The following is a 13,764-nucleotide window of genomic DNA, read 5'->3' as shown; positions in this document are numbered from 1 at the left end:
TCAAGGTTATTTTCAACGCACGGAGTGAATGTGTGTTTGAAAGTGTTTTTCTATCTTCTGTATGTTATGCTTAACCAATGCATGCTGGGATAGGCTGCGGCACCCACAACCCTGAACAGGATTGCTTGGTATAGAAAATGGATTGATGGATGGATATATTAATTTTCCTCTTGTAAAGGAGGTGTGATTTGCCTTCAAATGCAATGCAGTAGTATTCATTTATAATCACTCATTTTCTTTACCTGCTCATGCAAGGTCACAGGCAAGCAGTGGGTGGAAGAAAGAGAAACACCCTGGACAGCTGGTCTTTGGTGTTAACAAGAAAAAGCATCTAATTGGAATTTATCTCTCTGCACCAAATTCAGCCTTTACTTCCTTTGAAGAGTACATTTTTGTCTGTGGTGAGAGAGGTCTCACTCCCATTGTGAGAAAGGAGACAAAAGAGTCATGGTGTGCCTGAATAACACTTCTCTTCTCTGGTCTTCTCTTCTGACAGACGCATTATGGAGATGGAGAGTACATCATCAGACAGGGGGCCAGAGGAGACACCTTCTTCATCATCAGTAAGGGAAAGGTGAGAACAGTGCCTCTCGCCTGCCACCGAAATAATCCTCACGACATCGCAACGCAGGGCACCGTGGCCCGCGTGGCAAAAGACGCCTATCTTTGAAGCAAAGTGGTAGTATTTTTGGGCGGACGTTGGCAGTCACCAATCATGTTGAGATCAGGGAGAGGCCACCTCTGTCATCATCTCTTGCAGATGCTCTGGGAGCATCAAGAAAGGAGAACGGAGTCGCTTTCATTTCACCTTTCTGTCATCAACGCCGGCTTTCACACTGAGCGCAGATGACACGCTGTCCCGTCCAGCATCAACACTGTTGGTGGGCTTTCATGTGCTTGTATTGTTAACGTGTTTTGATGCAGCTACTCTTCCTCCTCATTTTCTCCCTGCTCGTCATCCTCATCTTCTTTATCCTTTCCTCGATGCTCCTTCCACTGTTCATGTCTCTCCTCCACTACTGCTCTTCTTCATCATCCTTATGTACATTTGTTAACAGCATAATTCTCAGTGCTAACAGTCTCTTAGAGCCACAAATGGTAAAGATTTGAACATATCTTACTTTATGTATCCATCAAATTCCCTCTCAAGTCCTAGAGAATGAGACAAATTCACAGTATTTTCGAACAGTTCACATGTCCAGGATGTAAGTGTCATTGTAAAGGATGAAATAGGGATTCACCGATCCGACTTTTTCAGTCCTGATACAGTCCTGATTTCAGTAGCGATACCTGGGCTTTGGATATCGGCCGATACCGAGTACCGATGTGAAGCCATTATTTAATTAATAAGCTGTATGCCTCACCGTGTGGAAATTACTTGGATCATTCTTTTAGGTGTAAGGCAACATCAGGCTTGATTTAGACATGGCTTTTCTCACTTTGTAAAACAAAATGTAACAAATAAACACATAGATATTAAATTTACTGAACTGTTATTTATTATTGGAATAATAAATTGTGCACCAGCAACTTGGTAAAAAAGCTTCCAGGAAACAGGAATTACAATTCAAGTGTAAACCTTTTTAATGCAGCAACACATTGGTCAAAACGTATATAATGTACATAGTATATTAACATAGAATTGAATTGAATAGATCGGCCCCATTGTCAGCTATTTGAGTCAGTATCAGCCCTGTATCCGATCTGGTATCGGTGCATCCCTGGGATGAAGATACATTATGTTTCCTGTCTTTTTTTACTCTCCTTTGACCCTAAACAGACACAACCCACTTCACAAGGTCGGCACAACTACATCACAAACTAATACACACCTGGATGCAGACATGAACACACACGCACACACACATGCGCTCCTGACGTTATCGATGCTTTCTGCTTGGCTGTTTCCACATCACTCACTTTGTCTCCATCTAGACCACGGGCACTTTGTGTAGAGGAAACGCCACCAAATTGTGGCTTCTAAACACACACACACGCACAATATCTGCCCTTTGGCCTACACCTTAAGTCCCTCGTCTTCTTCTCTTTTCTTTTTCTTCTGCTCCCACGTGATCATATTAGCTCATGACTAATTATGCTGTCACTCAGGTGTTGGCAGCTTCACAGCATGCTGGTGCTGGATACACTGCTACACCTGTTCAGAGCTGACTAATAGATGAAGACAAGATCCTTCATTAGGCGAAACGACCATCCCCATTCACTTCCTCTAAAATCTACTCAAGTGCCATCACTTTGATTTGTAAAGTCTACCGGCACAGCACAGTGCCATCACTCACATGTCATCTGGCTAATGAAGTGGTCAGCGGTGCCTCCCAGATCCTCACGGAGGTGGCAGTCACATATCTGTAACAGACTACCAATGCACAGAGATACCTGTCACACCAGCGTTCCTCATCTGTTAGTAATAGTGTGATTAACCTGCCATCTTGAGAGATCATATATATCACTTTCTTTTGGATTGATGTGAAAATGAAATCTCCTTTACTTGCCACACATCTTCTTACTGTTATACATCACTCCTTCTTTTTTCCCCCATCTTCAACCCTGTCCCACTTCTTTTTAACTCTCCTCCGCCTGCATTTCTGTTCTTTCTCCAGGTTAATGTGACCAGGGAAGACTTGCCCAATATAGAGCCCGTCTACCTGCGCAGCCTCGGAAAAGGAGACTGGTTTGGAGAGAAAGCGCTGCAAGGGTAAGATTGTTCTTAATAACACTGCCTCTTCCAATTTAAATCTTCTGTTCTCTCGCCGTTTCTGTCTCCTTCGCTGTCACCCGCTTCCCTTCTTGTTTTCACTCACAACCTTTCTTTAATATCCTCCCTCTTGTACTTAACGTGCATCTATCCTTTCTAATTTGCTATCAATCAGCCTCCAGCTCTTATCTGTCCCTGTTTTTCTCCACCAGTCACTCCTCTTGAGAGGCGCGATAACTTGCTAAGTGTTTGGAAATTAAAGCCGGGCACACATTACACAACTTCAGGCCTGATTTACTGTAGCTGTTCCAGACACATTTTTTGAGATGAGACTCAATTATGTCTATCTCCGAACCGCAGAAAACATGTTAAGTCTGATCTGATCAGCATTTTTTTTAAATCATATTTAATTTGTTTTTCTGCAACTGAAAATATGTCGAGATAAACTTTGAGAAGCAAACATATTTAAATGATGGAATCGTATTCCTATCTGATACTAAAAACAGCATGAATATCTACAGAGGCAGCTATTTTACCTCCAACCTCCTTTTTGCAGAAAGTACAAATGAGGACACATGCCATTTGTATTGCACGCTCCTCTTTCTCAAGCTCTATTTTTGCCCAAATCAAAAGAAAAAGAAAGTGTTCATGTTAACTGACAGTGGAGATCCCTCACAACCACACCGAGTGACAACCCGTCTGTGCTATATTTTGCACACAGCTATGTCACACAGAAACTACAGGGGGAAAAGTCATTATTCTGAGTGGACTTCGGTGTTTGACAGTCACTACAGTGTGCTCTCAGCTGGAGACTCATTTCATTCAGACAATATTATCTATATGCCTTTTATATTCTTTTGTTTCTCTTTTTCCTCACTTCCTGTCTTGTTGCCAGAGCATCATGATATCAAGGATATCTTCATGCTGTCCTTGACTGTAATAATGAATTTCCACCCTCTTTTATGAAAATGTGTGTAAAATATGTGAGCGTTGTGGCTGTTACTAACACATCATCTTATGTCAATAAAGATGTGCCTGTAATACGCAGATATAAGCCGAGCATGAATAGTACCCAGCATTACAAACATCTGTGCCAGGAATGTCTCCGAAGACGTACTGAGGCAGGTTTGAAGTAACCAGGTTGTATATACTGCTAACATTCCTAGTCATCTAAGCAAATACTCTCACTGAAAGAACCCTTCGGTGTAATAAAAATATTTTATATGGCTTCTGGCATCAGAGCCCAGCACCCTGAAGTGATATTTTTACCCTGCTGTTTGTCCTGTCTTGTCATGACTGTGTGCGCCTCTGTGCACAATGTATTATTAAAACAGAGGGAGAGGAGAGATAGGAAAGTGTATTATGTCTGTGATGGGTCAGGTAGAAACAGAGAACATATGCACTCATGAGAGAACATTTGAATGCGTGCAGGCACATAGCCAACCGTGTCAACATGAAAAATAATGGAGATGTCGCCATCTTGTGGCCACTGAATGTGAAAGCCGCCTTGAATTAACTCTAAAGCCCTTAACAATCACACCTCAAGAGCATTTAGTAAACACTTTAAAACACAAAGAGACTTAAATTGAACCACAGCAGTATCCTGTGAAAAATGAATGAGAGCTTATCTGTTGTCAAAACACACTATAAATCATAATTTTTATTTTCAAAAAGGAACACTCCAGATGCTAGATGTGATGCTCAGGTGACAGCTGGATTTGCACAGATGGTTGGGCTTTCCCCATATGTTAAAAGCTAATGACCATAGGATATAAAAGATGACAGAGCATCAATATACATGCAGAACATGTAAGGCACGGGAAGCTTGATCTCTTGGCAGTGGGAGGAGTAGGTTGTTCCAAATAGAAATTTGATCCTTTTTACACTAATGAGACGTAGAAAAAGTTGCTGTTTGATGAATGAGAGCATGGCACCAAGCACTGATTTATAATGGATTGAGCAGCTGTGCATCTTTTGTGTTGAATTGAATTTTCCAGGAATTCAGTGATTTACTGTAATTGTTACTTAAAAGCGAGACGGCAATTTTTTTTCAAAGATTTCTTTTATTGAAACACAGATGGTGCTTAATTTACATCGCAATTACAATATTTTATAAAGTTTTGTGCATTTGTGCATGAAAAATGAATTTAAAATAAAGGAAGAGGAAAAAAAATACACATGTATACAGATTAGGGCTGTCGGGTTAATTTAAATATTTAATTTTGATTAATCGCAAATTAATACCACATTTTGTATCCGTTCAAAACGTAGCTCAAAGGGAGAGTTGGTCAAATATTTAAAACTCTTATCAATATGGGAGGGGGCAAATATGCGTGCTTTATACAAATGTACTGTATGTATATATTTATTATTGAAAATCAATTAACCCCACACAACAATGAAAATCATTGTCCAGAAACCCTCACTGGTACTACATACAGCATAAAAAATATGCTCAAATCATAACATGGCAAACTCAAGCCCAACAGGCAACAACAGCTGTCAGTGTGTCAGTGTGTCAGTGTGCTGACTTGACTATGACTTGCCCCAAACTGCATGTGATTATCATAAAGTGAGCATGTCTGTAAAGGGGAGACTCGTGGGTACCCATAGAACCCATTTTCATTCACATATCTTGAGGTCAGAGGTCAAGGGACCCCTTTGAAAATGGCCATGTCAGTTTTTCCTCGTCAAAATTTAGCATGAGTTTGGAGCGTTATTCAGCCTCCTTTGTGACAAGCTAGTATCACCTGATGCCAGTATCTTCACTCTAGCTTTAAAACTGAGCCCGCTACAACCTAAAATTCGCAGGTTGTGTTAATGCGTTAAAGAAATTAGTGGCGTTAAATTTGCGTTATTATCGCGTTAACTTTGACAGCCCAAATACATATACATGTAAATGTACTGCAATATTCAAGTAAAATAGCAGTAATAAAATATATATATATAAAAAAAACAACAACAGCAGAAAGAGACAGAAAACAAACAAACACGTATTAATATGCACATACATGAACACACCCGACATAAACAGCAATAAATGGAGCGACTGCAAAAATCTTGATTTTTGTATGTGCACACACACATACTGTATGAGCCTCTATAGAAATACATGATGTATCACACATATCCTTACATGTATCCATATAGTTACATTAATACATTGAGTGTTTCCCAGTCATGTGCAGTTTTGAAAAGCTCTTCAAAGCACCTTCAAGAGCATCTCATGCTTTGTTTAATCAAGAAAACCGTATCTTTTCTAAAACAAAATGCTCTCCCCACCTCGGCATCTGCTTGGTATTGTTATCATCTTTTGGCCTGAACGCCTTTTGTGTTGGAGAGTCTTGAGCGAGAGATGCCTATTCAGCTACACCTTTGATGGTCAAGCGTGTCTCTCAAATTTACATGATTGAGACGCCGGCCATCTTCGAAGTAGGCTTTTGATCAGAGGGCTCTTCTGCAGGGCCATCTTTGTAATTAGAAGTTAACTGTGTGTGTCCTCGCTCATGAAACTCAATAGCCCCTACTCAAAGGCTACTCTGTCCATCTTAAGACGTCGCCTTTGATCTCTGAGAACAACTCATTTACAAATCAAAGTCTGTTCTCCTGCCAGTGCCGGCCATAATGTTTTTTGTTCGAGCTTGTGCGAGTGCCGGTGTGTGATGTGTGTGTACATTAAAGCAGCCGAAGAACTATCAGATTACATGTTTTCTCTACAGGGTTAGCCCTTAATGAATACTTCAGTACAGTTGGTGGATGTTCCAGGAAAGGATGGAGCAACAACATATCCCATGTCACATTCTTCCTGTCATGGTGAGGTGTGAACTTTCAGCTGAGGTGTAGATCCATCAATAGCAAAAACAATGTCTGCCCTGACCTCCTCCCCCGGGTGTACTTTGTGTGTGTATGTTTGTAGGGGTCCAGCAGAAGATGAGAGACTGTTATAAAGAAAAAGTGTGATGTCACTGACAGAAATGTGATTGGTGTCAGTGTCAGACCCCTTTCAGACCAACAATAGCCCTCTGATAAATCACCCTGTGCTAGTGTGGGCATGTTGCCACAGGTGAGAAGATGAAACAAGCCAGGAAGTCCACTCCGCAGATACCAACACCGCACTGCAGTTTTACTCATTTGTGGCAGGGTTTTACAAATCTGGAAAGTTAACACAACAGCATACGTTTGTCCTGTTTCTACAGCGATGCTTGGACAACTGGAGAATGAGCACACTGCTACAAGGCTTTAGCCGTGCCAGCAGCACAGCTCTTGGGATGGCAATGTGGGTCGGTCCATCGCTTTGGTCCAGACTGAAATATCTTAAGAAGTATTGGATGGATACATTTTGTACAGACATTGATGGTTCCAAGTAGGGCTGTCGCGGTGAAGGGATTTCCCTGCGGTGATAATGATTGGCTCCACAGTGTGATATTATTGCCTTTTTTTTTTTAATACTTCATTTATCCTGATTTTAGTGCTGTTTGAATAAGCTTTATTGTAAGGCTACGATTAGGTATATCATTGCTTTTTAAATGACAATGATGACAGACATTCATGGTTCCAAGTAGGGCTGTTGCGGTGAAGGAATTTCCCCTGCAGTGATAATGACTGGCTCATGTGCGACATGTAAAGGTTGGACTTTGTGGTATCTGTCGCACCCTTCCTCCACTGTGAGTGGACAGCTGGGTAAAAAAAGTGACAGTGACGACTGCAGCATTTTTCAACTCTCGGCGACCAGAAAAAAAAAACACCAAATGCGCAGCACTCAGCGCAGAATAGCCGGTCAGGCCTCGAGCCGCTGCTTCCGTGTAGTATGTAGCATAATGTATACACGCGGTGCTCCCATTGCAAAGAATACAAAAAAGAAAAAAACATGTACATAGCGGTTGCTGGCCATCCCCTCCGGTTGGCTTGTCAATAGCAGTTTTTGCAACAGCTCTAGTTCCAAGACAATGTATCATAATAACTGAAGTGATCCTCTGACTTTTCCTCTGGCACCACCATGAGGTTCATATTGGGAATTTGAGTGAAATGTCTCAATAACTATTGGATTGATTGCCATTGAATTTGGTACAAACATTCATGTCCCCCTCAAGATAATTTGTAATCACTTTAGCAATCCCTAAACTTTTCATCTAGTGCCATCGTTAGGTCAAATTTTTAATTTGTGCAATACTTTAGTTCATGACTAAATGCAAAAACATTCCCATCAACCTCTGCTGTACTTTGTGTTTTGTGCTAATTAGCAAATCCTAACACGGCACGCTAAACTAAGATGATGAACCTAGTAAACATTATACCTGTTAAACCGGTATTCATTTTTTAGTAATTTTAAGCATGTTAGCATGCTTATGATAACATTTAGCTCAGCCTAAGAGAGGCAATAGCATGACTGTTTGCACAGAATCTTTTGGCGATGGCAATGCGCAACACAATGGTCTCATTGAAATGAATGCCACATTTTTGCTGAAGTGCTCGTTGGTCTGAATGTGGCTTTGTAGAATCACCCGTCTCCCTTCAATCCAAGCCATAGCCTCAGTCTTTTAATATCTCATCCCCCAGGAGTCGAAGCAATAACTCATGCCATCTGCTATTAACTACAAATCTGTCTATTTTACATTGCTGCTGTATGTTCCTGTCTGTATCCTCTGTATATTTGACTTTGCTCTAAAGCATACCATACATAGACTTTTAGACTGAAGACATTCCTTATTTTATACAGCTCCTGTTCTCAGTTCATACCGCCACAGCATGAAAATCAACCTCCAAAGATTTGAAGCTTTTTTGAGACTGCTTGAGAAGTACTTTGTCAAAATGATTCCCATGTTGCCCTTTTTTATTTTGCAAACATGCACAGTTATGTTGTGATGCAGTTATGATGAACAGGGACTGTTTCTTCAGACTTTCCCACCGGCCAAAAAAGTATTTTAAGGTGTTGGAACCCAAGGGGAGATGGAGATGGAGCAGGGGGGAGAGCTGAGAACAGCATTAAGCATTATGCATTGAGAGCCAGCTGCAGCTAGAGCCCTGAACTCACAGAATAAATTTTCACATATGCACCATTCTGTCAGACGGATCTGTCAACTGCAGACTGAGAAATAATAAATGCAAACACCGCCGCAAAAGGCCACTAAAATAAATTCCATACACGAGAAACAATGGTTCCCAGTTAATGTTTTCATGTGTTTGCAGCAAGCTCAATCAACTGGGACTTGAGCGTAACCTTTCCACATTATCTTTTTCACAGCGTGTTTGGTTACTCTAACAGCAAAGCTTGTGACTGAAATAATGTTCTGCAGATAACACTTTAATCTTGAATGTGAAGCCACTTGAAAACAAACAACCCAAATGCCCCAGTCAGGAAGTGTGAATTGGCTGCCTGTGAGAGTAGGAAAAACATATTCATAAATGTAAAAATGTCTGGTATGCTTTGGGAAGTGGTCATACTCTGCAAATATGTGCAAAACGCATAATTTATAGTTAATGGGAAAAAGCTGCACAAACACTGGCGCAGTTGTTTACTTAAAGGTACAGTATGTAACATTCAGGGGATCTATTGGCAGAAATGGAATATAATATTATTAAGTATGTTTTCCTTAGTGTATAATCACCTAAAAATAAGAATCGTGTGTTTTCGTTACCTTAGAATGAGCCGTTTTTATCTACATACGGAGCGGGTCCTCTTCACAGAGCTGGCTGCCGCCAGTCTCTATTCTTACAACAACTGGCTCTAGATAAGACCATTCCCATTTTCACGTTGGCCACCGTGGTTTTTCCTGAATACTTGGCACACAGGAGAAGTTTCAGTTGGTTACAATCTGCAACCTCACTGCTAGATGCCGCCAGATCCTACATACTGCACCTTTAAAGCCCCCCTCTAGCCAGTGTTACTTCGTGTTTCATTGTGTTCATTACCATGGTAACCATCTTGCATCGTTTTTCAACCAAGTTTAGATGAAACCAGCTACAGTCGCTTGGAAAACAGCCTGTTATATAGCACTGAATTTGATAAATTTACTGTTTGTCAGACCACAAATGAGAAAAGAATTCGCACAACGCACAGACTCTCTCTCACTCGCTCTCTTCTTTACCATCTCCTCCTGGCGAGGCGGCCGTGAGGCCACACTGCGGCGCGCCAGTCACAGCGCACTGCAGGACAGATGGTATATTGCAGAGGTCCGCCATTTGAAATGCAGTTTTGGGACGTTTTGGAGGTGCATCGGGCGCTCTCGCCTCAGCTCTCAGCACCGACACTGCTCTGTGATTGGACTTTTCTCTTGTTTTCTCTTGGTCTGCGCTCCCCGGCGTAGAGGCCGGTGCATACCTCAAAAACTGCCCTTCAAACGACAGGCAACATGTCTATGATCCGTCTTGCAGTGCGCTGTGGAAGGACACAACACCGGCGCGCGGCATCGGTTGCTCTCCGTTAATTTATTTCCAGCAGGAGAAGACCGTAGAGAACATGTGAGAGAGACAGTCAGTGTGTGTGCTAACTCTGCCGGTGGGATTTCGAGTAGACTAATCCACTACGTTGATTGCACCCGTTCACCGCACACATAAATGCCGTTAAACTAAGGTGGAGGAAACTAAACAAAAAAATGAAAACCATCAGTTAGCTAATGCAATAAGTTAGGATAGCTAACTGCACCTAACTAAGTTAGGTAACTAACCACAAAGACAAACTGACAGACAGATGAACAGACAGACAGACAGACACATAAACAAACTTGATATATCGGTTTGGCGATCAGACGCAAAGAAACATGAATGCGCCTGCGCAAGCTTGGATGATGACGTATGACCTGCAGCTTCTACTATAGTCGCACGTCATATTGCTGTTTAGCAACAACTTTTTTTTTACTTTGAGCACAAAATTAAGTTATTCGTCAAAAACAGTGTGGTCAATCAACTTAGTCAGGAAATGACTCAAATAAATATGAAATGTCACAGAAATGACAAAATGCACTGAGCCACCTTAATACCTGTCAGTCACAGAATCGAAGTACATATCATTGGCTGTTTATCCCACAGCCACCTCTTGTTCTTGCCCCAGTCCTGACCCCGGTTTTACTTCCCTCACTGCAGCCCATAGCTACTGCCCTGTACCTTATTTTCATAACCCCGTTCCCAGGACACCAGATCACTGTCCAATTACCAGGTTCATTCCAGCTATCTACTGGAAATCAACACCACAGGCTCCCTCCTGTGTACGTCCAAAGGACATTCCAGACACAGCATGCAGCTGCTTTTAGTGTGTCTTTGCTTGTGCATCTGTGTGTGCGCATGTTTTCTTGTTTTCCAATGCGTTTCTCGTTGCGCTGCAATTAACACATACAAAGCCATCTTTGGCTTAGTGGACGACTTAGGCTCAGCAGAGTGTAAATGAATCATTCTGACAGATATTGTTTAGCGATTGTGTTTCACATTGAACATCGCTAGTATCAACGCAATGGCACACTCGAGCAGCAGGGGACAGGTGTAACAAGTTGCTCTCTAATATGAAACCCTCGAGGTCTCTAAAGGGTAATTCATGCTTAATCACTACTTCAATATAGCCCAAAGTGTTGTGTTGTTTTGTTTAGCTGTATCGCCATGGTAAGCAAATGACATCAACACTGTACACTTCCTTTTATGAGACAAATTAAGTCATGTAACAGATTGTGGGTGTCGCTGTAGTTGCAGCTCATTATCACTGATGAGAACACCAGTGTGTCTGATGAGTTGCCTTTTCTTTAAACATCTACCAATTAAAAAATTTGATGCATAAGCTTCTAAAAGGTTAAAGTTAGAATAAAAGCTATTTAAAGTTGTTTATATCCTTGGCATGTTTGATGTTTGACTAATGACTACTCAGCATTTGAAATGAATATCCACTTAAGAAATTTAGTTTGTCCTTGGATACATACAGTATATGACATGAATTAAAAAGCTTGTTCAAGTTACTTGACGGGCAGGTGAAATGGAGAAGTAGCGGTGATAGCTTTTGACCGCTCTGCCAGCTTGTCACTGTCAAATTCACAGCTGGGACATTACAAGCATTTGTGCCTCAACAGGCCCTTAACAGAGGAAGGTGACTCCCTATTCAGCTTCTGAATATTTGAATAATCATCCAATTAAACCCATGTTATCAAGTTTGTTTTATCAAGTTTCTATTTTTACCACACGGCTAGGCTGGTGGAATTAATCTCAGTACAGATGGAATGACTGGGACAGTACACCACATACAACATCATCGCAAACATAAAGGACAAAAAGGAAAGAAACTAGGGCTGTCAAGCGATTAAATATTTAATCGCATGATTGTTCATACTTAATTGTGATTAATCGCAAATTAATTTTTTAACTGTTCAAAATGTACCTTAATTTCGGCAGGTATTTAAAACTCTTATCAACATGGGAATGGGCAAATATGCTTGCTTTATGCAAATGTATGCATATATTTATTATTGGAAATCCGTTAACAACACAAAACAATGACAAATATTGTCCAGAAACCCTCACGCTGCTGCATTTAGCATAAGAAAATATCCTCAAATCATAACATGGCAAACTCAAACCCAACAGAAAACAACAGCTGTCAGTGTGTCAGTGCTGACTTGACTATGACTTTCCCCAAACTGCATGTGATCTTCATAAAGTGGGCATGTCTGTTAAGCGGAGACTCGTGGGCACCCATAGAACCCATTTTCATTCACATCTCTTGAGGTCAGAGATCAGGGGACCCCTTTGAAAATGGCCATGACAGTTTTTCCTCACCAAAAGTTAGCGGAAGTTTGGAGCGTTATTTAGCCTCCGTTGCGACAAGCTAGTATGTGTTAAGGCTGTTGTTTAGGACCCAGAAGCAGACACAGACACAGCTGGGTGTTGGATGAAGGTCAGGTGGATTATTGTAATAAAAGGTGGTGAGGGGCGCTGGAGAAGGCATGGGACAGGCAGGCTGATGATCAGGGTGGAATGGCTGGGGGAATGAGCTGAGGCGGCGTGTGAAGATGGCTCGATGAGAGTTTGGCACTGGATTTCCTGGAGCACAGGAGAACACAATGTTAACACAGGGATCACGAGGAAAAAGCACAAGAATCACTCTAGTAACTAATGGTACAGGGCGTGCCGAGAGTATACCACATAGTAGGTAGAACAATCTGGCGAGGACTGGCAGGAAAACTGGTGTTCTTGAACAGTGGGTTGATTAGGTTGATTGTAGACAGGTGCAGAGTGAAGAGTGAGACCAGTTTCCTGATGAGGAAGCCGCGCCCACGCCACACCCACCCACACACACAGACAGACAGGGGAGGGGGAAACAGAACACAGGAAAACACAGGGAAACCACTGGAGTCACGGCCAGATCCGTGACAGTGACATGGTTGGTACCAATGGATTCCTTAGGTTCTCTAGTTTCATATGATACCAGTATCTTCACTAGCTTTAAAACTGAGCCTGTTACAACCTCTGAAAGATCGATTGCGGTAATGCGTTAAAGAAATTAGTGGCATTAAAATAAATTTGCGTTAATGCGTTATTATTGCGTTTACTTTGACAGCCCTAAAAAAAACATACAGTGCACAACTCCACATACAATTAGGCCGACTTCCAAAAGGGTTATTTATGCTTCCCTTTATGAATTACACAAATCGAAAAACTTCCCTTCCCACCTCGTTAACCATTGAGAATTAATTCACACCGACTGTCACTCATCACAACTCTTGCTCCCCAAACGAATTAACACATAATCAATACTAACAACCACGGTGTCACACGGCGTCTTCGTCCATACAGGGACATTAAGTTCTTTCACCCATTAGCATGGTTATACTGTAAGTGTGCTTATATAAGTGTTATTGAATGCTGTGGTGGACAAACAGAAGAACAGGTGGAGCGGTGTTTGCCAAAGTATTGTGTTTTAAGAGCATGGATGCAGGCCACAGGAGCTTATCAGAAGAGGTGAATGAAATACTGTATAAGCTCTGCTAGCTGGAGGGCCCCAATGTATCCTTTGCCCCCTGACAAACACTCCTCTTCTCTCCTCTCCTCTCCGCTCCCCTGTAGTCCTCACCTTTCAA

At 41.7% G+C, this 13,764-nt stretch overlaps 1 protein-coding gene across 3 annotated transcripts in view; it reads left to right on the top strand.

The window, feature by feature from the left end:
• Window positions 1–13,764, top strand: part of LOC141773915 (cGMP-dependent protein kinase 1) — a 119,243-nt gene that overhangs the window by 84,313 nt on the left and 21,166 nt on the right. For all 3 annotated transcript variants that reach the window (XM_074646084.1, XM_074646082.1, XM_074646085.1), the window contains exons 6-7: window positions 497–574; window positions 2,619–2,713. In XM_074646084.1, coding sequence (XP_074502185.1) covers window positions 497–574; window positions 2,619–2,713 — 173 coding nt within the window. The remainder of the gene's footprint in view (window positions 1–496; window positions 575–2,618; window positions 2,714–13,764) is intronic.

The sequence above is a fragment of the Sebastes fasciatus genome, chromosome 9 (genome assembly GCF_043250625.1).
Source record: "Sebastes fasciatus isolate fSebFas1 chromosome 9, fSebFas1.pri, whole genome shotgun sequence".
Classification (NCBI taxonomy): domain Eukaryota; kingdom Metazoa; phylum Chordata; class Actinopteri; order Perciformes; family Sebastidae; genus Sebastes; species Sebastes fasciatus.
Note: the sequence above shows the minus strand (reverse complement) of the source record. Positions and strands in the feature narration are given on the sequence as shown.